Source organism: Parambassis ranga, chromosome 20 (genome assembly GCF_900634625.1).
Source record: "Parambassis ranga chromosome 20, fParRan2.1, whole genome shotgun sequence".
Lineage (NCBI taxonomy): Eukaryota > Metazoa > Chordata > Actinopteri > Ambassidae > Parambassis > Parambassis ranga.
The window spans coordinates 14993889-15020055 of NC_041040.1; the positions used below are offsets into that span (position 1 = coordinate 14993889).

Consider the following 26167-nt stretch of genomic DNA (forward strand, 5'->3'; position numbering starts at 1 on the left):
TTAGGCTTTATCCTCCACACGTCCTCCCCCTTCTTTTGAAATTATTCAAGTGTCCAATAAAGGACAAAGCAATTACCATCCTCTTTTTAATGAAGGGGAAGCTGGCTTTTGGTCCTGAGCACGATGTGTTTGTGTTGAATTAGAATTAATGAGCATGGTCAAAGTTTGCTTCTAATTGCCCTTTCATTAAGACCCATTTGTAATAATGTCTTAATAACTTCCTTCTCCTTAAAGACTGAAAAAAGGATAAAAATGTAGTGAAAAGTTGCATGTAGGTCATTAAAATGTTCGAGAAGAGTTCTGAATTGGTTGAAAGATGCTGTTTGATTGACTGAGATGATGTATTAAATCCCTCTGAGTGGTGGTTTACCATGTGCAAGCAGGACCAAAAAAACACTGTGATTACACTTCCTTTAGGAATGCTCGAGCTGCTGTGGTGTGTGGCCACAGTGGGAAGGTAAAAAACTGTGACGTGTGTGTGTTTTGGCTTCCTGTGTGCCTTCCAGCTGTATTCTGTATTAGAGCATGAGAATACCCCTGAATATCCAGAAGAGCAGGGGCAATTTAGTCCGGGAGTAAACAGTAAGGAGTCCCTACAGGAAACACTGGAGATGGATTGCAGGATGGAGTCTCTCCCGCCTGCTTCTCTTTTCCTTTGCTCTCTGTTCTTTGTGACTGTATACATTCTCTCTAGTGACACAGGCCTGTTTGCCTTGCTAATGGAGAGCTGCACTGTTGTAAAAGAGGTGGCAGGCTCTATTTAGATAGGACCATGGTAAAGTAAACTTCTGAGTTGGATTTAAATAAACCTCGGTGGAATGGTTTGCCATGCAGAGGAGGGGAGGGGAGGGGAAGAGTGATGAAGGAGGAAGAAAAAGGGTCCAGTCTCGGCACAGGGCTCTGCTGAGTGAGTAGCTCCAGAGACATAAACAAAAGGGGGGATCTAGGTAATTCAATGAGGAGTGGCGGATGTGGGAATGAAGGTGTATGTTGTGGTGAAAGAAGAGGCGGAGTCTTTAAAATTATTTCTCAGTTTGTAATCTCTACAGTCATCCCTCATTGCCCAACATGACAGGGGTTAGTGTAAAGTTGCTGCTTTGTGGGCAGGGATGAAGTAAGATTAGAGTACATGAAGCTTTTACTCCCATTGAGCTAATACACAGCACATACACCCTGGTAAACCTGAAAGTTCATTTCCGCGCCTGACAGCCAAGGGGCCGACAGCCCAGGAGTGGAGCTGCAGAAAGTAAACAAAGCAGACTCTGCCCTTGTCTACCAGCAGCCCATCCCATCCCAGCATCCCCTCATCCCTCCCTCCCTCAGCAGCTCTGGAATCAGCCGAGGTGAGCCGAGCCAAAACTGAGTCATCAGGAGAAAACTATCAAACAGACAGAGAAGAAGTGGTCAGATACTTGCCAGAGCTGCATGGAGGAGGCTTTTACCACTTATCTCAGCTATTGTGAAAACAGGATGAAAAGCCTTTGAGTGTTTTCTAAAGTTTGCCTAAGTTTTCTTTTCACTCCTTCAAAACATTTAGTAAGATTTATTTCAGGGTGTATTTGGGAACGATCTTATTAGACTTTTTGATCTCAAAGACAAGTTATCATCCAGGACATCATTTCCATATTTCAACCATGAAATATTCAGATTCTACATTTCAGAGGACATGACAATATGCTGAGTTCGTTCATTGATGCCATAAAAAAGATATATCTTCCCATGTTGGTTAGAAAGCCACAAGTCTGACTGTGGGTCTGATGTACACATACGGTATATAAAGACGGACCTACAAATGGTTAGCACGCTAGCTTGCTAATCTAACATTCAGCAATGTAACTTTAAAACCCTGGAATAAAGAACGTTGTTATTAGCAGAGTAGCAGCAGCACTATATTGGCTGCAGACCACTGCACAGAATGGGCTCATATGAACCGAGCCAAAAATATGTCAATCTTCACTGTGAAAGTTTTCCAGAAAGCTTTCAGAGACCTAAAACCGCGTTTGTGTTTATGCAAGAGGTTGAAACAAAACAACATTACCCATGTAGATGTGGCCAAAACCAGTGGAAGTTCAGCCAGTGTAACAACAAATCAGCACAGAAAGCAATAGCAGTAGCTGTCTCAATGTGCAGCTCACTTGCCTTTGCCAGTATTTAAGGCTTAATTCATGAGCTCATAGTGAATGTAATGTAACTCAGGAGGACTCCGGCTCATGTCCATGTTACATCACCTCAGTATCTCAGTTTGAACAGGAGGCCTGCGCTACAAACTTCAAGTTTGAAAGACAGGGGCGTTCACACCGACAGGAGGGTCACATGCAATATTCAAGCAGATTGCATCATGGAGAGTGTTGGATCCAGTGGAGTATTCGGTTGAGCCATTCTTGAGACTGAGAGTCAGGAAAGACTTCTTCTAATGCAGCAGGGTTACACACACACACCTCTTAATTTGATCAGTTTTGTCCTCGGCTGCTATTAACTGTTCGACTGAATGAATGAACAGTGAGGTAAGCAGACCAGAGATGTTTTTGGGGATCAACACCTGCTGCGCTGCCCAGCAATGCAGCTGCATTCGTCACAGCCAAACCAACACTTGTAGCACCGTGGCCGCGGCTCCCTGCCGCTTGGCCATCTGCCCTGTTGGCTCACGCTGCCAAATGTTTACAAGCAAAAATGAGCAAAAACAAACCAAAACACATAGCTAGAAGCTTCACAGACCTGCTGCGTGAAGTTATGCAGATGTTGACACATGCTTTGCCTCAGGCTGGTGATACTCAACTTGGCAACGGTTTCCCACTAACAGGCAATAAAGTGACACGTGTTCAGGCGCTGAAATTGAAATGAATGGAGGTGTGATTCATTGGAAGATTTTTGTGCCTCTTGTGGTTCACTTGTGTCAACTTGTCCAACGGTGGTTGTACGGTTGCAACAACAGAGTGTTTTTTTTTTTAAGGTTGGAAGATGAGTGCGTACAGCAGTTTTAGTTTCAGGGGGTAAAAATAGAGAACGGCTCGGAAGCATCTATTATGCTAATGTGTTAATGTTTTATCTGGAGGGGGGATTCTCTCTGGCTGATGTGACAAAACACTGAAAGGGGATGTTTTTGTTCTCATTTTTTATGTTTCATTGGTTGTACTTAAGTGTTATCCTTTGTTCTAAACCGTATTATGCTTGGCACGGTGAGGCTGCTTTTCTTACGGTTATTTATCACTGTTTATTTTGAGTTCTATCGGCCTTGAGACATTTACAAAGACTTCCTTTAGCAGCGCAGCATTTTAGCTCATTTAATGAGGTCTCATATGGGTGGGTCTGCTGAAAGATAGCCATCATCCACTGCCTTTCATTATAGCTGCTGTTTAGATTAGCAGACGAGGGAATGACATTATATTTAGGAAGGAAAATGGCTCATGTTTCTTTTCTTTTCTCTACAGCTGCTCCACAGTTCTTCCCGACCTTCCATCCTCCTGTGCCAATTGACGACAGACACACCCAGGGACGTTACATCTACGAGCCTTCCCCTGTGCCCCCTCTCCACGTGTAAGTCTCTCAAACATGGTCATACACCCTCAAGTCATATTGCTGATCATAACTGATTCAGCTCCCACTGCTAATAACAGCGATACAAATCAGGCTTCCCGAAAACTTCCTTCCGCCTGTGGGCGTGGAGCATCCTCCTCCTCATCCTCGTGGGTGCTGGGAGCCTCTCTTTGCCTTTCAGGATCAAAGGCCACGGCCCCGTACGTGCGCAACATGATCCGCATGTCAGAGACACGCAAATGAACATGTGTCAGAGACATGGAAATGAGAGCAGTGCGAGGGAAGCCTGGGAGCGCGCAATTCTCATAAGAGCAGTGATCAAGCCCTGTCAAGAGGAGGAAGCAATGCCTCTGCTGACATCTACTCGTCTCTGACAGACACAGATGGGCTCCTGACACGTGAAGTGTACACAACACCTCATCCGATCACATGCGTGTACCTTCACATGAGGTAAAAACCTGGAGTCATGTCTCGTAAGAGGTTATTAAAAGCGGGGTAACTCTTATTACAGTAGTCTCGCATTTCCCTGAAGAGCTTTTGATGGTACTGCCCAGGTCAGCAGAGAACTTCAAAGCATTCCCTCAGCTCGCTCACTCGCACCCACAGATTTCTCCTCACTCTTCACTCCTTCTTTCTCTTTTTCCGTCATTTCTACTCTTTTGCATCCAAACAGCGAGCGCCGACAGGAGATGCTCCATCGTCCTTGTTTCCTGTGTGCAGATGCGAAGGAAGCAATCACTGCGCGACGAGGACAAATTGGATGGGGCAGCTACTTGGGCCGCATTATGTTTGATATTCTTCATCATTATCAACTCCCCCCTTCTCCTCCTCAGGAGTCATATCTCTCCCTTGCTGATGTGCCACTAAGCATAATGAATTTTTTATGTCCCCCACCTCCGGCCCACCCCACCTCTCAACCCCTCATCTCCCACTCAGGGGGCTTTGGTGGGGTGGGGGGGGGGGGGGGGGGCGAGGAAATAAAAGAAAAAAAAGGGAGGTGATTGATGCCCCGTGTCACTGCAAACAAAATGGCAAATATAATTTAGCATTTAGCTTATGCGGAGATAATGGGGCGAACACGCACAGGCAACACAGGCTCAAACAAACAGGCAGGCTTGTTATCCGTCAGGAGCGCTTTGGTACGATGTGGAGCACAGGTTAGGGAGGGAGGGAGGAGAAAAATGAGGAGAGGGACAACACGGAGGCAGGGAATTGAATTAAGGGGGAGAAGTTACGCAGAGCTGCTGTCTTCAGTCACTCTGTACGGACAGGAGTTATCTGCGCGCTTGGTTTGCTGTCACTGAAGACACGGCCGTGTGCTGCCATGCTACTTAAGGCCTATTTATCCAAACCATTAAGCATAGAGCTGTTTAATATGACACGCTATGTTGAGGGAAACTATTTGTCATGATTATAAGACAGCTGTTGAGTGGCCGGCCTTATTTAAATCAGCTCACTGTCACACACACATTATCTCTGTGCTTACGTGGGTTTCATGCAGAAGTGATCTCGACTGCTCCACAGCAATATTGCCCGCTTGATTAAAAAAGCAGCACTGAATTCCTCAGTGAGAAGCAGCTCTCATCACTTGTGGTATTACAGCTGGGTCTAACCACCTGATGGCAAATTGGAGTTAATTACACTCCCAGGTTTCAGGCTTTGTGCAACTTTTAGCTGTGGCTAAACTTTTACGACGTGAAAGTGCAGCCAGAAAAAGTAAATCTCTGCCAGAGTTTAAGTGATGCATCCTGCTCGGCTGTAATGTTGCTTGTAGCCGTACCAAGCAAACGGGGCCTAGTCCAACGTACAGCCGTCGCTTCAGGGGGAAAATGGAGGACAGGAAGCGGCTTATGGAGAAATATTGAATTGTTTTAAGACAAGTTCTCCTCAGTGAGCAGAATTAATCGTTATTAGCCCTCTCAAAGATATGCCTAAGTACACAGGGACTATTATTGCAGTACTTCCCCATGCAACCTCTCATTACGGCCTGTAATTACAGTTGGGTTGGCCCTGCGGCAGTTCCATCAATCCAGCCAGCTTACCCCCCCTCCCACACCTCCTCACTTCCCACCCCATCGCCATGCACACAAGCCAGCCACCACCGGGCATCCATGGCCGGAGAAAAAAAAAAAAAACACATGGTTTTCTCTCTGCCACAATGACACATCCACCATCCATACAGTATGTTGCAAATGAGCAGAATCATATCCTATTACCGTGAAGGGCCTAATTGAAACATGTTTATTTATGGCCCTCGTTTTCAGACGAGGAGTCGAGGCGTTAGCAGCGCAGCTAACGGGGCTCCAGCGATATGAGGCGGTGGAATTAAATTAAAAGCTCATAAAATGAAATATGCTCTGTATTAGCTGTTTGACACTTAATTTGCCTTCAAATGAGCAGAGGAAATCACAAATTAACTGTCCTTTGTTTTTTTTCCCTCCTTCTTTACCTCACCTCCCCTATTAGGCAAGGGAGAGCGCAATTACAGACAGAGGCTAATCGTTTAGTTTATGAGTTCTTGTGGGGAAGGTACCAATGTGCCATTCAATATTAAAGCCCCTGGGTCAGGAAAGGGGGCTGGGGGTCCTTTAGAGAAACTTACATATGAAAGAAAAGCACTTAACAAGAGTTGCAAAAGCTGTGAAACTAAAGCCGACGCGGTGTGCTCACTCCGGCCTCACCACACTGAGACTGAGAACACGGAGAAGATGCTTCCTGCCTAAATAAACACATTGATCAGTGAAGAGCAGCCTCTCCATGGGAGCTTTGGTCCCCTCTGCCACCACCATTGTGCGGGACTGGCTTAATGGGAGTGGGGGGCAGGCTGGGGCCAAAGAGAAGAGACCGCTCCTTTCATTCCAGCTTTATTGCCTGACCACGGTACACAGGAAAACAAAACAGCCCTCTCATGCAGCTCCGCGCCGGCTCCCGGTCACCCGGAGACCGCTCAGAACAAACAGAGGTATTCGTCACAAGTCAATTATCAGCATCAGACTTTACTCTGGAGTCCCCGGGCCCTCGGGCTGTGAATGGGGCCACTAAAACAACAAAACATTCTTATGGGATAAGCAATTGACTCGGAACCTTTTTGCTTTTTGAGAATTTAGTCAATTGAGAAGTCCATAAAGTTGTAAAACAAAAAAGTGTAATGTGGAAGATTTCTATGGACGATCTAGGATCTAAGCAAAAAAATCTGAATTCTGAATTTCCTTCCCAGAGTTTTGAGTTTTAAATTACAATACTGGCAATTTTAACTCTAAAGAACCTTAGAATTCTAAATTTAAAGTAAAAAAATTACTTTTTTTCTCAAAATTCAGATTTTTTGATATTTTTGCTCAGAATTTTGTCCGTTTTGAGAATTCTGAATTTGAATTCAGACATAGTGTTCTCATTTTAAAATTTGAATTCTGTTTGTTTTTTTTTTTCAAAAAAGAAAATAACTATAACTATTGTAATTTTAAGGATAAAACATTTGAAGCAAAAGAAGAGCTGTCAGTGTGGAGGTACAGGTGAGGGCTTTGAGGGTGTTTCCATGTTCCCCTGGCCTGTGTGGGTGTTTCATTCAGCAGTGTGTTTATTCAGCTGCAGGCCCGGCCTGAGTGGAAGGTATTCTGGAGGTACAAGAGCGTTGGAATGAGAGCAGCACTGTCTCTGTCATCGAGCTCACACGGAGTTAATTGACTTGAGGGCTGCGTGAGCTGTTGCTTCAGAAGCTTTGTTTTTATCTAAAGACGACTGAATCACCTCATCACCCTCTAATGCCAATTTTATTTTCTGTAAGCATCTGAAATTCTCAACAATTTCACACTGTTTGGTTAGTCTTACACGCTTCCTCCTCACTGCTGTCCTCACCGAGGCGTTTTTTTTTTTCCTTCTTCACCCGAGTTCTTTTGCTATTTACATAAACTGTTGTCAGAGTGCCCAATCTGCACACAGAGGAGCGGCACGTTGCTTAGCATAAAGACCACGGTCTTATCTCAACACCTCCTTGCAGATGGGACGAGGCCGCGCATTGCAATACTTTACACACACACACACACAAGTACAGACATGCTGCAAAACAATAGGAAGACAAAAGGTGCAGCTTTTATAGCTGCCGGAGGAGATGGTAGAGGTATTTGCTGTTTCAGGGCTTCATTTATTAAATTATATTTCCTGATTTTGGTTCAAAATGTAACACACAGCATAGATTCTCTGTAGGAAAAAAGTCTAGCTTATTAATATTCACATTTGAATATTGTCTAGACCAAACCAGAATGTAAACGTGAAGCCATAAATTACATTTAGGAATTAATGATTATTTTGTATCGCCTCTGATAATCTCTGTCCTGATATGGCGGCTGTCACCAAAACGCAGGGCCAGAGAGACGAGGGCCACTTTTTCATCTTCCTCTCCAACTGTCCAAAACCCATTCTGTGTGACTTCATAGGTCACCCCTTTTCTCTGGTGCAGTCACGGCCCCCCCCTTCCTCCTCCTCCTCATCCTCCTCATCCTCTTCCTCTCTCTCCTTAATACTTCCTCTATGGAGTAAGTCGGGGGGACAGGCGGTCACACAGTCGCTGGCTTCATGATTAATGGTGTTTATTCTTGACAGAAGGCTCCTTTATTTATCTGCATTGCAGTTTCACTGATACTATCAGTCACCTGAATGAAAAATATTCAGTCATACCAATTTTGCAGTATAATTGAGTAGAGTCACTTCCTTTCAGTTTTCCTCCCCCCCACCCTCCTTCCCTTCCTCCTCCCTTGCTCTCCTCTCCCACTCTATCTGGCAGCCTTATCATCGCCACAGTAATTTTCGCGCTGCGTTGTTTGATATGGAGAGGCTGGCTTTAGCCGTATTTGACATAAAGCCTCTTCAATTTTCACAGGAGGGAAGAAAAAAAGGGGGGGAAGAAAGAAAGTTGTGCGCCACTGTAAAAATGTGTGAGGAAGGGGGAAGAAGTATACCCCCCCCCACACCCCCCTTCTTCCTTCTTCTTCATCTTCTTCTTTTTTTTCTGAGGCAATTTTAGGATTTAGAGAGAAAGGAGATAAATGCCTAAGCAGAAATGTGGGCAGATTGAAGTTACAGTATATCTATTTTTTTGTAATACACCAGTTTCAGAAGCCTAAATGGCCAGTGTAGTTTCTGTGTGTGCAGAGGACCGTAATATTTTTGAAGGCACCTGTGTGTTTTGAGAGTGATGGATCCAGCAGGTTGGAAGAAGAAAAAGAGAGAGAAGGGGAAAAAAGGAGTTTGGCACAGCAGATATTTGACAAGGCCTGTAAAGGTTTTAGGGTTGAGTCATTACCTGTGGAGATCTGTTAAGACACGCTCCAAAACTCCACTTACCAGGCTTGGATTACTCACACTGAGGCTGTTGCTGGTGCTGCTGTGCATATTTGTATTTATCCCTAATATCACATGTATTTAAGATATTTAATCCTATCTAAATGTCTTAAAGGCAAACAGTATTTGTCAGGAATTATAGGAATTTATAGGGTTCATCTTATTCATACAAAATCTTCCGTGTTGAATTTAATTTCAGAGTCCCCATTAAAAACAGCTTTGAAAAAGGTACATTTTGATGAACGGGGAATACATTAATCCCTAATACAAGGCCTGTGAATTTTTGCACATGTAACACATTAGCAGATTTGATTTTCTACATACAAGTCATTTGCCCCCTCTTCATGTTTTGAGATCTCAATTTGTAGCTCTCCCAAAGAGCACAATGGAAAAGCAGGTCTGAGGGGAAGAGATAACAGGCAGGTGCCAACAGCTCTGCACTGGAGTGTGTGTGTGTGTGTGTGTGTGTGTGTGAGCGGATAGCTTTCTTCACAGACACACACACACACACATGTTTATTGTTTTAGCTTTTAGCTTTTTTTATAAACATTTTATTTGAGATTCTTCATCTTTTATTGTGTCTAAATAAATTAAACTCATTTATATTTTGCAAAATAAGACCTTTATTGTAATTTAAATATTTAGAAGATGCATTAAAATCAGTGCTGCAACCAGATATTATTAGCTTGAATCAATAATTAATTTGCAGATTATTCTTCCCTGTTTTTTTCAGTATAGTGTGTATGGATAAAGGCATAAGCTTTTATTTTTTTTAAATTTGAATTCAGTTAAATATCACACAATAAAGCAGCAAATCCTTACATTTAAAAAAAATGAAACTAGATTTTCAAAAATATTTTAAGATAGAAAAATGAAAGAACAAAATAAGTCTCTGATTAATTTGATGTCTATGTCTGTTTAAATAATTTGTATGATGTGTTCATAAAAAGGACACAGTCAGAGCAGATTTGGTGTTGACTTGTAGTAGGTGTGGCAGGCTTTCATTTTATGAGCCACTTCTTATTTGGCTTTCATAAAACACCCTCTTCTCATTTCTGAGGACCTATTAGAGGACAGCCTGTCGAGACGTAACCCGGCGTCGTCTCCACATCCTCAGACAGCTCGATGCTGCCCGTGTACATGCTGCACCTAAAAGAAACCATCACTTTTCTGCAATCAGAGATATTTCTGCTCTTTACCTATAAAGCAAAATCATGAATTTTAGTTTAGAGAGCCACTTTTTCAGCATTCATGACTCAACCTGTGCCCCGCAGACGTCATGCTGTAGCAGTGTAGAAATGTGGAATTTCCATTACTCTGATCTCTGGGCTCCAGACCCTGCGATCCCACTCTGGGGGCCAGTTATAGCAAGTAACGAGACCAAGGGAACAGGCTCATAAATCCTCGCCGACTCTCCTCATTTTCCATCCTCTCTCTCTCTCTCTCTCTCCCTCTCTGTCCCTCCCTTCCTCTTTCCTTGACTTCCATCTCAGATGATTGAAGGGAAAACATGACAATGTTGGCTTAAAAAATGCTTTTAGGCAGAGGCCAGGGTTCTGCTAAAGACTTAATGACAGTTTTAATGTGGAAGGAAATGAGTTCATTACCCCTCATACCCCCCCCCCTCTTTTTTTTTGTTTATCTCCTAAATCACAAAGAATTTCCTTTCACACTCTCCTCACCAATGAAAATGAATTCATAACACCAAAAAGCAATGGTTTTCTCGCAGCCTTTTGTTGTCAGCCTTATCAGATGTGGCATGAATTACATCTGATAGCATGATGACAGAGTGGTTTGATCCAATAATTTTGTTTGCTAAATGGGAAACCTCCCCCCCCTTTGCTGTTTCTGCTGCTGGGCATCAGCGTCAGACAGGAGCTGCACAAATATGCAGAGTCATGCACGCAGCTGCAGTGTGGCTGCCAGGTTTCTGACCTCTGTGTGTGATTTCAATGAAATGAGAGTTTATTTAAGAGGAGTGAATACAACATCTTTTCTTTGGGTTTATCCCAAAATTTCTTCTATGTTAAAGCCTCCCCCAAAGCTTCATCAAGCACAAGCATGGCACCACTCTCGCTCCTTTCATGATTAAATATCAAGGAACTCCACTTGACATTTTATTAGCCCAACAAGATGGATGGAATGGCCAGAATAAAGTAGGCTGTGTCTTGCCTTCCTTCTGTCCAGCTTTCCTTTTTCTATCCAGAAGTGTGTATTAGCAAAACGTGATGGATTTTGTTCTGAAAAGGAGACTTTCAGCGCCGAAGAGGAAACACATATTTCTGTGTCTTATACCTGATGCTCCTGTTCTGCTCCCTCCTCCTCTTCTTCTTCCTCCTCAGATCTCTGTCTGAAGGATTAACCATCTCCAGCAGTGTGTCTCTGCTGTCTTGTAGCGCTGTGTATTGTTTGTGATTTGCTCAGGCCCATCGGTGCGGCTGCTCATTTCGGCAGCTCAGTGTGATGTAGTGAATTGAGGGCTGGGGTGGGGGATCGCGTGGAGGCGTCTCCTCGCAGCCCATGGGCCACACTCATTCTCCTCACCGCCTCTTACCTGTAGGCTGCACACACACACACACACACACAAACGCATGCTCATTACTTGACTTGTCTAGGTAGTGAAGGCGATGGGGTGTGGAACCTGAACCCTGTTTAGCTGCAGGCGTCAGCTGAGTTTTTGTGTAAAGGCATCGGGGCCATCGAGACACTACTTTGAGAGGAGGAGGAAAGATAGATGTGCTTCCTCACTGTTTTCAGAAGTTAACACTTTAACACCCAGGATACCTCTCATGTCTCCTCTGTAGCCTGAGGCATGCCAGAGGAACTCAAAACACCAACTGAAAGCTAATTCCACCTGCACTTATATTCCAAAAACATAAAAAATAAAAAATAAAACGGCAATCAAGTGTTTAATTCGCTGCAATCAGAGATGAAGGTGGAATGTTCTATTCAAAGCCATCGCTCTGTATTTGTAAATACAAGCACCAAAAAAAGAACAAGAAATCTTTTTTGTGTGTTTGTTCTCCTTGAAATTACAGGAAAAAAGCTCCTGCTCATTTTCTGCAATTTCACTTTCATGTTTTCATTTTCTTCCTCTAACACTGTTGATTCGTTTTGGTAGACATTCTTATCTCAATGGCTGAAATTACATTTAATTGCAGTGTGGAAAAATGGTTTCAAAACAGCAAAAAAAAAAGCCCTGCTGCGCGGCAAAGCCATACATAAACTTTTCAACTGTTTTCAGTCATAATTTAGAACAAGGAGATGTGAATCTGTCCTTTTTTTGATAAAACATAATCTCCTGTGAAAACAAGAAGCATTTTTCATGTGTGACACAACCTCAGTCGGTCCGTGACACCTGGAGCCGTTTGTTATGACGTGAGCCTGTCACACTCACTGACTCCCATTGATAAACATATGTTATCACTCCAGCAGAGTGGAAATGATACGTGCCTATGGGGATGTACTGTACATTGGCAGTGTGTATGTGTGTTTATATGTAGACAATGTAAGTGTGACTGAAGCACACAAGAGAGAGGGGAGGAGGAGAGTGTTCGACTGGACAGCCAGAGTGTGTGAACTGCAGTGTATGGGAATGTCTGGCACGCCTCCAGAGGTGTCCCACAGAGAGGGAATCCTGCTTGATGTGACCATGAATAGAAAGCCTTCCCCACCCCCTGGACCTGCCCAGGCCTTTGATGTCAGGGGGTCACACAGAGCACTCCCAGCTCTGTGTAGGGGGACATAGTTACCCCAAATGCCTGGCAACCTCACCATATGCTGCCAACACCATGGCATCTGCTGTCCAGCCAGGAGAGGAGCTTAAAGCAGAGCTGGCTGCCGGTGTGGAGGAAACACACAATGAATGTTGATGCATACAGAAAAAGCGAATACCAAGAGAAAAAAAAAATCTGACCTCTTCTCAGAGCCAGCTACATGTCTGCATGAGTTTTCTTGTCTGTGGAGACATCCCACCCTGGTTCACTGGTAGCACTACAGTAGCCAGCAATGTCTGATGATGTGCCAGAGCTGCAGAGGCGAGACAGTCAGCAACAGCAACAAGGGGGATACGATCTAGAAAGCATAGAAGATGTTCAGAGGAAGGCAAAGACAAATGTTACATAATGACACCTGCTCATTCAGCACTCTCCAATATGTAGGAGCCAAATGTGTTAGCCAGCTAGCATTGTTTTCAGAATATCAGTCATGTGCTATACTGTGGCTTCAATTGTTTGCCATGCTTAATTTGGAAATAGCATGGGCATTGACAGTTTACTTATAAAAATAAGTTTGAAGTCATAGTGTAATAACTTAATGAAGCCATTCCCATTGAATCAAAATCTCTGAATATCTCTTCCTTCCCCTGTTTGTGTCTTTGTCTGTCTGTCTCCTCTCTCCCCTTGTCTCAGATCCCTCTCTTCTCTCCTTGGCTCTCAGCTGGCTCTGTTCCTATGGCTCTTTGATCTCAGTGAAAGGGTTTGGAGCTTTAAAGTGCTTCTGTTTCCGCTGTCAGGAGCCCCTCTCTTCCTCCTCTCAGGTTTAGGTTTTCTGGAGTGGTGGCAGCATTGCTCTGTGGCTGGGTGGGTTAGGGGGTTGGGAATGGATGTGGGCTGCAGGTTTCTATGAGGTGGTGAGATTGAGGTGAGGTTGGGGAGGGGGTGGGCGTGTGATGCTGTCAGCCTCGGTCAGGAGAGGACCTGACACCTGACTGATCCCAGTTCCCTCCAAAACCTCCAGTTCCCACCTCACTCAGCCCCTTGTGGCCACAGGTGTAATGTGTGTGTGCACTACCCCTGCTGTAGAGTTGTAAATCCTTCTGTACCCACTACAGCTTGGCTGTAATAGCAGATTTTTTTCAAAGAAGATTTCTACTCACTAGAGTGGAAGGGAAACATAGGAGTAAATGCTGTCAAATGGAAGTTCCCACTTCACTTGTTTTTCTGTCAAACAGAAACTCTAAGGACATTCAGACTGTCACATCACTCCTCGGCAGTAGAAGTGCCATAACACAAGGCCAAGAAACAAGCTCCTCTGTTGATATGATCTAATGTTAAATCATAAATGCTACGTGTTCTTGACATGATCACCATATTTAAATGTCTTACCTGAATCTACAATCCCACACTGAATATGAGTACACATACAGTGGAACATGGTCTTTACAACAAACTGCAGCTTTCTTGACATTCATGAAAAAGAACATTTCTTGTTAGTGACCACAATATGTATGTGGTTATGGTCCATATACATGAAAAAACATGACATACTACTATTGTCAACTGTTGTTGATCCTTAATGCCATGCACATTCTAAAGTTTTCCAACATTGAAGCTGCATCTCCAACATTAGCCAGCATTCACAGAACTGTTCAACAGTCCAGCAGCTGTGCATGAAAACACGATGCTCCATGAACAGCCTCAGTTGTTGCATTATTGGATTTGGACTTGCCAATTTCCTGTTCTCTTCTGCAAAGTACACATCAAGAAATGTTCATTTTATTTCATGCGCAGCCATTTCATGCTTCAGCTAAAAGTATTTTGCAAAGCGCAGCTCCTATTTTAGCTGACCGCTGTGTCAATACCACCAGGTCTGACTGCCGTACCACAATGATCCCTTCTGTGCCTAAGTGAAGTCATCAACCTGCACCACAACTGCAACTTTTCCCCTTCAAAAAATATTATTAGTGTTGATATAACCTTGTTTCAAACAAAGACTCAAGGTCTGTTTACATGAACATACGCCCTTCCTTTAAACCTCAAAAACTTTTGGGGGCATATTTACACTTGGCAAGTGTATATGTGAAATAAGATGACAGTTTAGAATCCACAGACCGCCCCGTGTAAACATGCAATGTCTTAAAAGAGGCGCTGGCTGGTTTAAGCACAGCCACGTGAAGGGAAATGGCTTCCATATGTCCTGGGCTCAGGCATTGCCTGTGCCCTGTTTGTCTCCGTTCTGGACTAATAGGAATTATAAACCTATGAAGGGAAGTAGAGGAGTGAAGTTCTCTCCCTGGTAAGAAGGAGCCTGCGGAACAGCTTTGATGTAAATCAGGTGTGTCTAAGATGCTCCTCGCACACACAGGGTGAACATTCCTTCGCACACACTGCACATTGTCAGATTACTTCCTTTCGTCATGTTGATTAATGTGCACTGGCAGATGCTAAGATGATCACGGCCCTGCAGAGAGCAGCTGAATGCAGGAGGATCGCCACTCTCTTTTTCAGAGACTCCTCCAAACTATCCATCTCTCTGCTGTCCTCCTCAAATCCCCTCACACCTGGCTCTGTGCCCCCTGAGACGTCTTTTTTTTTTACTTTTCTCTGTGTCCCACTGCCCTAACTCTTCCCTGTCCACCCCCTTACCGCAATCATATCTTGACTACTGTTCATGCTCTCCCTCTTTTTTCTCTTTTTTTCCCAGCATTTTCCTACCAATCAACATGCATACTCTCTTCACTTCTTCTAGCCAGTATAGAGCTCTGGCCCTATGCTAATTTAAATGGAAAAAAAAACGAGGCAATCAGAGGCCTTTAGCAATGGTCAGCATACAGACAGGCAGCCAACATATGACAAGGTTAATCAGTGTCATGGCAGCCAGAGCAGGCGTCTGGTTCCCGTCAAAGTAGTCATGAAGTCATGAAATTCTTCCACCCTCCCTCCAGGGTTCCATAGAAAATATTTGTTCCACATATATTAAATGAACCCTTTGTGTGCGGCGGGATGTGATTGTTTCAGTTTCTCCTCTGTAATCAGTGACAAAGCAGGTTTTCAGGAGTGTGTACGTGTGTGAGATCCACATTCAGCCATGTGACAGCACAATGTGTACGCAGCTGGGTTGTGATCTTTGTAAATGAGGCATGTAAATGGTGGTGTGTGGGTACAGGACTTGCTTATCCTCAACACACACACGCACACATACCTGTTTTGAAGTGCCGTTACCCGCACCATGGCCTGCTAGGTGTGGAGGAAATAAAAGAAAAATCATCAATCATTGTTTTTTGACAGCAGACATGCAAACACGCACTAATCAAATGGAGGTAAAAATTCCATGACTGTTGTGTTGATGTGTCATGAGAGACACTGACAAACATGTTGCCACACATTTGGACACAGTGAACGCCTTTACAATTGGCCCACAGCCCCTTTTGGGCTAATTACAGAAGAAGACAAAGTTTGTATGTGTGCACACATGCTATGTGTGTGTGTGTGTTGTTCCCACTCCTCAGTGCTCATTATTGACCCTGGCCTGAGCTCTTTCATTAGGGGGGCTGTGAAGGGGAGGGACAAAGGGGCCAGTAGGGGATCAGAGGACGGGGCGGAGGTCGTAATTGGACTGTTCCGCTCCCCCTGGCCTTGCTCAAGGTCACTGCCAGACAAACTGAGGGCCAGGTCTCTCACTCTTTCCTCCCCTTTCCATCCTTCCACACTTTTTTTCTCTTTCCCCCCTCATCCTCTTCTTCTCCTGGGGTCTTTTGTCACAGTAGACTGGTCCACCGGGGAGCCGCAGAGAAGCAGAGGGGCTAATTCAGTCTAATCTTTTAGCCTGTTAATGTCTGGCTGATATGTGGATTTCTCCACATCCTCAGGGGAAGGCCTTTGTGGTGAAGGCCATCATTATGAAGTTTCCAGGCCCTCCTAACCAATTATAAGAAGGGAGACAAATTAGTTCATCTCAAACTTGGCTCCATAAGAAGTTTTGTTCTCAACTTTATTTCACATCTCATATAAAAGAGACAATTCACATTGAAGCCTTTTGATAAAGACAGGCCTGATAGTGCTTGTACTGTTCATGAGATTGCAGATGGATTTTTTTTTGTGCTGCTATTTTGTACATGGTCTCAGCTCAAAGACAAGTTCATAGCCAATGTGAGCTGCACAGCATTGCGGTGTAGCATTGCTTGTCTGGTGCTGGCCAGCGGTGAGCTCGGTCTAACGTTTCCCTCTGATTAAGACGCAGTGGTGAAAGCTGTCTTTGATCTGAGGAAATGTCTGCGTAGGGAGCAGTTGGAATGCAGCACTCTTCTCTCTGCCTTGCAGATGGAGGGAGTGAGATACTGTCACAGTCTATTTGTCTTGCCTTGCCACAGCCAGTCCACCCATGGTTGTAAAATGTTCAGGCCCTAATGAAATAAGCATGATGCCACTGTAGTAATTGGTGAAGAAATGTAATTATTGATGTTTTGTTTAGATAGATTTGGTTACATCACAGCTCAGTGGAGACATGTGTTGACTTAATTAGTTCAAATGGTTGATGTGTGGTGGAAGACAGCACTTCATACTTGAAACCGCAAATGAGTTTTGAAAATGATCATCAACTAAAACGAGTTAAAAAAGCCCAAAAATCTACAAATAGTCGTGTTTATTCAAAGCACTAAGACTAATTTGAAAAAAATCTGCATTTACTTGAGTTTCTTGAAGAACTGTTGCTAAACCTAACCTCATAATTTTGATGCCTAAACCCAACAGCAACTGAAAATGACTGTAAAGTGGGTGAAACAAGACTTCAGAATGTCGGGAAGGTTTTTTATGAAACGTCACGTTTTAATGCTTTATTTTTTTCTCCTCTCTGCAGGCCTCCTGCGCTGGCGGGCAGTCCAGCTTTCTCCGACATCTCTCTCATTCGGATCTCGCCCCAGCGGAATCCATCCATGGGGGCGGAGTCGCCCTTCCACCCTCCGCACCCCTACATCAACCCGTACATGGACTACATCCGCTCCCTCCACAGCAGCCCCTCCATCTCCGTTCTGTCAGCCACCCGGGGCCTCAGTCCTGCAGATGGTGAATAAAGCGAAACATACACCGACGCACACTGATGCATACACAGTCAGAACACACATCTGCACACAACCCCTGTGGAGCACATATGGGCGATAAGACCCTTAAAAATAATTGTTGAAATTGATTAGAGAGGTTCGATTGCTATTAGTGGGAATCTCAGTTCTCTGTATCAGCTTAATTCCTGTTTGAGATCAGAAGAGGTCAGGTGAGAGGCAACTAGATCCATCTCTATTAAGACCCAGGGGTTGGTGAGATGTTATCTGAGTGAGGGAGTATTATGAGTGGAGCGCTACCCATGTGGGTGGGGGCTCAGGTTGGAGGGAGGCTAATCCTTTTGATCTGTGAGTCATGTCAAAGACCTCTGGAGGATGCATCAGTGAGCGGCAGGGTCACATACAGTTTCACTGCATGCACAGAGGGAAGGTCGGATTCAAGTTCAGGGCTGAAGGGAGGGGGCGGCGGGGGGAGGGTCGGCTGTTATGGTGTTCTACTGGGAACATTTTTTATTTGAAGATCCTAAAATGGACTTTGACTGGAAAATCAATTGCCATATATTAAAAAAACTGACACAAAGTATCAATGTTAAATCTATTGAGAGGAAAGTAAGGAAATACAAATAATTCATTATATTTTGCATTATATGTTGATGAAGATTCTCAGTCATCCAGGTCATTTTCATTCAGAAGCTTGAGGCAAGGCAACTGGACTAGTATAAGTTTTTCTTGAAGACGTTTCGTTGCTCCTCCAAGCAGCTTCATCGGTTCTAACTGTTTGGTGGGGAAACATGGTTTATATGTGGTGGAGGACCTCAGTGGGTGGGACTTTGTCCCTCACAATAATAGCTCAATAATTTGTATTCTGCATTATAGCATTTATTTTTCTTTTATTCTCTAGAATGGAAAAAAATTCTCAAAAATACTCAAAAGAGTAAATAAACAGATCGATGTAAATTAACACCACTTGTGAGTGAGGTGTGATGTGCGCATGTTCATTCTCTGACCTTCATATAAAGTTGTAAAATGTGTCTTCTACTGTTGGCATATTTTTTAATAATGAAAAAAACATGTGGTGCGAATTTATATTAGGAGAAAATCCCACTTTCTATTTACAGATTATTTTTGTTAGTTTAAAAGGAAATATTTTTGGACATTTACTACTAGTAAAATGTATTATTATTATTATTACTGTTAACACTATAGAAAATGTGCTATTGTATGCAGTCAGTAAAGCAAACTTTCCATACAAAGTTCACCTTTTTGCTAAATGGCACCTTACATGTGTTGCAGTGGCTCCGTTATGGCCCTCATGTCCTTTGCCATCAACCTTTGTGAGACCCGCTTTAGCTCCCAGTGGTTGTGTTGAAGTGTGTTTCTGAACTGGAGCATTTCCTCCACACCAGCACACTCGTCTCCTCCAGCTCTGTTAAAAGCTGTAAGTGAAGACCAAGAGTGTCCGCTTGCAGCCTCTCCTGCACTCCAGCATGGAAGTATCAAACCCTCTGCCTTCCAGTTTTCCATTACCACAACATAATGTGCACCAGTCTCACTGCTTTAAATCAAAATATTTCCTTCAACCTACCACATGATCCTCTTTTTTCACTTTTTAATGCTGTGAATTGTGAATGAGGCACCTAATTACTCCTTTAATCAATCCGGTGATTAATTAACCCATCAGCTTTTGTGTTGTTAGTATATCACCACGCTTACAGGGAGCCTCCGTCTTAAATATGCAGAGATTTTTTTTTTTCCAGCAAAAAGTGCATTTGAATAATGATGAATTAATTAACAGAATCTAATGGAGATTTAAAGTGGGTGGGATTTAGTGCCACCCTCTTGCTGCCACACATTTTCTTTCTTGTTCAATATTTCTTTTCTATATAAGAGCAGGTTCAGAGGTAGGCTCTGCCCCTGATCCTATTGTTGTGCTAAAGGAGCACCCGGTGGCTCACCAAGTCCTCAGGCATGTCTCTGCCTTCTCCACATCGAGTGCCACACTGACAGCCTCCCCCCACTCCCCTCATTTTTTTTTTTTGTTTGTTTTTTGCCCTCAGGATTGCACTCGGATGCCAACGTTTCTGATTTAGAAATTCCGCAAAGCCCCTTTTCTGTGCATGGATACTGAATGGGACACATTATGGTTGAATGCAAAAGCAAAGCTAAGGCGGAACACTGAAGACAATTAAGAAACTCCCCCCCTCTTTCTTCCAGTGAAGACATAAAAGCCAGATCGAATTAATTTAGATTTTTTTCTTCCATTCATACAGCAAATCACGGATGCATATTGCAGGCATACAGGCTAGCCTTAAGAGGAAATCTCCTCATACTGTGTTTCTTTATTTATTTTCTCTTTATTTCTTCAACTGGGGGGAGAGGGGGGGCTGCAGTGGTCTGAACTGATTCCATATTTGCATCCAAAACCACACTGTTAGTCTTTTCCCTTCTCTTTCTTAGGATATTTGCATACGGAAGCCCACCGCCAGATGTTTATTTTTAGGCGACGGTTCAAGGACTTACAGCAGTCTATAACTAAAGGAATGACTTGGAAATAAGAGGCATCCTGGGAGAGTGAAGTGGAGGCAGAATCGTCGCTGTATCTTTATGCATGCAGATCTATCTGGGCAGATTTAGGCCTTTTGTTTTCCTTTAGAGTTTAAAGGAGCAGAGTCGAGGAGCAGGTTGCATATCTGCAGACTGCAGCCCTGATGTGTACAACACATGAGCAGCATCATTGGCACAAGATGTGTCAGCCCACATACGCTTACCACACACACTCACACACACATGTATATATACAGTACATACACACTCTCTCCAAGTGATCAAGGAGCAAGAAAAGAAAAGGCTATTTAAGACTTGTATTGTAAGACGATCAGTTCTGCTGTTCTCGGTGTGAATGCATCAATCAAACACTAATGCACACTCACTGTAATCTCTGAGCAAGCATCCCATAATCCCCCAGTGAGACTCTCCACTTCAGGTGATGCTCCCTGTGCAGCTGTTTTGCTTAACTTGATGGTGTTGCTAATGTGCTCATTACTGTTGTGCTGAGCTGATTATCATCTGATGTAAATGAATGCAGGTTTCATAATGCAGTGCAGGTGCTCTCCCTGTCGTGTTTTTCTCACCACCTAATCATTTTCTCTCCTCCTCCTCCTCTGTCACTATCACTGTTTGCTTAATTTCTAACCTCTTCTCCGTCTCCAGCTCCCCACACTGGTCTGACCACAGCGGAGTACTACCACCAGATGGCTCTGCTGGCGGGCCACCGTAGCCCTTACACCAGTGACCTTCTCCCCTCTGTGGCATCCACGGCAGGGGCCAGCAGCGCCAGCGCTCTGCACATGGAGTACCTGCAGGCGATAGAGAGTAAGTCTGCACACGCCTCCATCTGACCGGTTTCTAGACCTGGTGGGAATCAAGACCACAGTGTTGATCTGCACTCTGCACCTCCAAATATCAAATTCAAGATCTGTTTTTAGCTATGTGGCAAAACATTTTACAGCCAGGCTTAAGGAATACCAGTGAAGGAGCAGTTAATCCTTCATTTTTAGATCTCCAAATATAGAGATGTGTGGTCAGCGTGCATGAATTGTTTAATGCTTTTAATTATCTAACAAATTGTAGTACCTTTCTCAAGCCCCACTTTCAGACAGTGTTCATGTGTAACATTGTCAGGTACTGCCACAGCATAGTAATCATCCAACAACCAACCTGCATGGATGCTAGGCTAAAAACAATCTGATTTTTAATGGTCACCTAAATCCCGCTCTCCAATCATCACATAAGAAGAGCTTCAGCCAATGATGCGTTTATTATTTAATTTACTGACAACCATCAGGTCATGTTGGACATTTCAGACAAGCGTATCAAGTAAAACTGTTTAATACAAGGTAACTTTTGATTTCAATGTTGAGAAAGATAATAATATAAGCATTAGCTAGTAATTCTTCAAATGAAAACAGACTAGATGCTAAAATCACTCACTGTGTCATCTTGTGGCACAAAAGCTATAATAATGCTACAGGCTGGTGCTAGCTGATTAGCATACTAACTCTTAAACAGAATACACAGATGTTGTTAATTTTAGCTTAACACTTCATTTTTCTTACAAACCTACCATTAAATGAAGATTCGTTGTTTCCAGATCTAGAAAGCATCTAGGTTAAAACTAAGGTCCAATATGGTTGAAGAGTAAAAGCTTTTTATTATATGTAATATACATAATAAAAATTGCATTTCTTTTGAAACCGGACACTTAAATAAGATTTAGCCCTGCGACACCGACCACATCCTTTTCTGCTGGGATTGCACCTCACAGTATTATGAGTGTGTACCTGCACATTAAAGCACGGGTGGCCCCACTGGGAATTCAACCCTCAAACTGCTCTTTCACAGTGCACCTATCTTGCACTACTATATATAGATCAAGCTACACCTCAACCACCACGCCGAAGAGGTGTCTGCAACTCTGCTTTGACATGATTTAAATGAGCTATTGTCTTAATGTGTTGGGCTCAGGACTGTGTGCAGAGGACTTATGCTAATGAGTTATTTTAAAGTGTAAATAGGAAATTAAACGCACACTGAATCTTAGAGAGGTCGGACAGCCTCACCCCGCTCCCTTTGATGAGAATGTATTTAGTCAGGCAGACGCTGCTTTCATGGAAATCCGGGGTGAAGTTCTCCCTGATTCCTCAGAACAAACTAATTAAAACTAGCCAAACTTGTGCGGGTATCAGAAAATTAATTGCTATTAAGTGGGAATTGGAATGTCCCACCATTCATCACTGGAGAAATCCTTTCTTCTGTGTCACTTTTTAAGATTAATAGACTGAAACAAAACAATTAAGGCCAAATTTAAGTGGAGATGCGGTGCTCCTCACTTAAAAAAACGCCTGTGATCATTGCTGGTAATAACTCATCATGTTTCAACAATGTGTGTTCCTACGGCTGAAAAATTAACACTTTAAAGCTTTGATGGGGGGAAACATACAAAGAGCAGAGTCTATCAAGAGGCTTTCACTGATAATCTGGGCTACTATGTTACTGCTGCTATTTTAGTCTATTTCAAATCAGTGTAATTACCTTCAGTGAGGGCTCAGCTAATGAAACAATGGGCCTGTCCTGCCTATTTGTGCTTTAATGGGCTATTGTCTACATTCGAACTGCCTAATTAGCAACGTAGCTCTCATAGATCACTATGACTAAAGCCTACAATAAAGTCTTTATTTGTGGTCTTTATTAGCTAATTCTCATTTTTTTTTTACTAATAGTGAGTTGTTTTTCTTATAAACAGGTAACATTGTAAATACTGGAACTGTTGTTTTATAACATGATTAATTGCAGCCATTAATTCATATTGTTTTGCATTTATAGGCAATATAAACATTTAGGAGACGTTAATAACATATTTTATTGATCTATTTAACATCATTAACTTTTCTGTAAGGCGTAAATAAACAATACATCACAGCTATAGCAATAAAGCCCTGGCTGCATGTTACGTTCTTCCAAAGAGACAACGGTGTTTTGAGAAAACTTAAGAAGCTGTGAATGCTCATGCTCCACACATTCTTCAGGGAGAGACCACCATCTAAATGACAATAAGATTTACTTTGGTGAGCTCTGGAAGTATAGATACAGGGGTTTTAAAAATACTTTGGTAAAAGTTGAAGTACTGATGGTAACTACTTTAAAAATAACATTTAAGGGCAAAACTAGGGGGAAGTCATATCATTATAGCAGCTGTGTTGAGCACCATCAACAAATGATACAGTGGAAGATATGATGACCAGCTGTACGCCTTAATGTTGTAAGGCATGTAGGCATGTTTCTTTCTTTGAATGTTAAAGCATTCCTAAGCGGTTTGTTGACAAAAAAACTTGCGTTTTGTTTAAAGATCTTGTGCTAAATAAGAGCGCTTAAAGATTAGAAGACTTAAAGTGGGCTGTTTTTATGATTGCAAGACCATAGCCATCTTTTGTGACCAGGATACAAACTTTGTGGCTTTACAAAGTCATACTTTACATTCATTCACACTCCACATGGCTGTCATTGCGTCCCTCTCAGGTGGCCCCCAGGTGTGCCGGTTTAGGGTTCAACACCCAGTTTTAGAGCCAACTTTCATTTCCTACCACCGTCAGTCCGGCCCGTCTGAACCCTCCCTTAGCCACGAGAATTAATGACGCGGTGGGTAACCAGCCATCCCGTCCATAAATCAAGAGGAAATTAGAGGGACAGTCCTGCTACGAGCCAGGACGCTCCTCTCTCTGTCTCCCCGGGTTGGCCAATTTATCATTTGGGCTGTGCATTAATAAACACCACTCCCATGAGGCTTTGCAGTGGTGGGACGCAGGCCCTGCTCCTCAGCAGCGCCCCCCACCCCCACCCCTACCTCCACCACCTCCTTCTCCCTCTAATTCACCACAAGTGGAGGCTGTCTCTGGCACTCTCTGGCATCCATCCGGTTTGTTTAATGTGTCAGATGTGTCAAATTTTTTTTGTCAACTTGTCACATGAAACGCTGCATTGTTTTTAGTGGTAGGGTGTATGGGATGTATTCATCCCTTCACTAACACATAAAAACAGATTTTCCATACAATGACAATGTAAAGGAGGTGTTACTCTCCATACTGCGTCTCGCTGTAGATGAAACTCAGGCCTACGTTTGCCAGAACACCACAGCGGTATCCACGCACACACATCCACACACTCTGATTACCATGTGAATGGAGTGTTCTGTAATCGTTGGATGTGTCAAACGAGAGATGGAGCATTTACGTTTGGGAAGATGGATGGATTGTGGGGGACGTAAATATGAAGGGGGGTGGGGTGGGGGGGGGTTATCAGGGCTGCGTAAGCTGGTTTTGTTTGCCTTTATGAAATAACTCAAAATGTTTTATTTCCAAGTCTTGAGTCACAAAGTCATTGTGTCAGTTCACGCACAAAGCACGACATCCCCTCAGCGCTTCTTCTCCCCTCCTTCCATCTCCCCCTGTTTTTCTCTGTCTTGTTTGTGACATCTCCATGTGAAAAGACAACAAAAGTCATGTTTTAATCTCTACCCGTGGCTCATTGTATGTGCACAGAGAATGGTTGTGCTGTTTCCGCCTTTTACCTTTTCAAACCCCCTTTTACTATTTCCAGTCAACACTGATTGCATTTGAATAACGAGTCAAATTGGACTTGATTAAATATTACCATACACAGTCAGAGCATTTCTCCAACATAAAAGGCATGTTTTCTCATGGATGAAATGCAAGCAGTGCATCAAGTGACAGCTGAACACTCATTCAGATGAGCCTTTTGTCTGATGATTGACAAAAATGTCATCTGTTAGGGCTACAGTAGGTTAGAGTTTGGAAGAAGTCAAACTGAAAATCAGGCTCTTGTTGTTGATCTTTTTTTTTTTTTTTTTTTCTCTTCACCAGAAAACATGGAATAAGGTTTTACTGTTTCACATGGCTTTCATATTGACAGCAGTGCTATCTCCTCCTTCCTCTTCTCCTGCAGACTCTCGCTTCCCAAGCCCGAGGCTGCCATCTCGACCCAGCAGGAAGCGCCCCCTGCCCATCTCGCCCCTCTCTGAGCACAGCTTCGACCTGCAGACTATGATCCGCAACTCGCCCAACTCCCTCGTCACCATGCTCAACAACTCTCGCTCCAGCTCTTCTACTAGTGGCTCCTACGGTCACCTCTCTGCTGGAGCCATCAGGTAAGTTGTTTGTCACAGCTTGAAGTCGAGGTTTTATTCTCCCAGTATGCAGGTTACAAGAATAGATTACTAGATTGTGACAAGGTGAAGAAGCTAAAATTGTGTCAGAATAATGTCACAATAAAGGGAAAATGACAGTGAAATTGTGCATTTATGAGCAAACGTTAGTACGTTTTTCCACACTTGTGGACTGCGCTGAACTAATCACAGGCTTGTTAAAACACAAGTTTTATTAGGGTCCATATCATTTCCAAGTCAGAAAAACAAGGAAACAACTCAAGGGGCTTCTGAATGAACAATATTTAAATGCACAATCCAGTTGCATGTTGGGAATTGTAGGCTGTACTTAGAAAATCGCAGCTTTGTCTGTTCTGAGGCCCACAGTTTTAAATTTCTTTTTGTGTTAGGATGTCATGAGCTTCCTGTGTTTCTTTCACGGTGGTCATTCAGAAACCAGAATGTGCCAATAATGAATCAAACTGCAGAATCTCCCCAGGGGCAATAATCTTGTAAATGATTTTCTAATCTTATTGATTGGTATTTTTCACAGTGAAAAACCTTCATAATATACTCTATGATCGATGTCTGGTAAAAGAAGTGAGTGGTGGTGTGAAGAACTGTATGTGTGTGTGTCTTTGTGTCAAAGCCCCATGTGGGTGACGATCTCCCAGCCAGCCAGTCAGCCTGCCTCCCCGGCGGCTTGTGTCAGTCATTTGGTACACCTCGTAGAAACATCACATACATCACGCCCCAGTACCGCCAGCTACTAGAGGGATCGCAAAAAAAAAAGAGTGTAGAGAAGGGGG

The 26167-nt window shown here is 43.3% G+C and overlaps 1 protein-coding gene across 2 annotated transcripts in view; it reads left to right on the forward strand.

Annotated features, from left to right (window-relative positions):
* gli3 (GLI family zinc finger 3) overlaps window positions 1-26167 on the forward strand; it is an 84274-nt gene that overhangs the window by 42240 nt on the left and 15867 nt on the right. For both annotated transcript variants that reach the window (XM_028433213.1, XM_028433214.1), the window contains 4 exons: window positions 3429-3534; window positions 17443-17648; window positions 20852-21013; window positions 25160-25361. In XM_028433213.1, the coding sequence (XP_028289014.1) occupies window positions 3429-3534; window positions 17443-17648; window positions 20852-21013; window positions 25160-25361 (676 nt within the window). The remainder of the gene's footprint in view (window positions 1-3428; window positions 3535-17442; window positions 17649-20851; window positions 21014-25159; window positions 25362-26167) is intronic.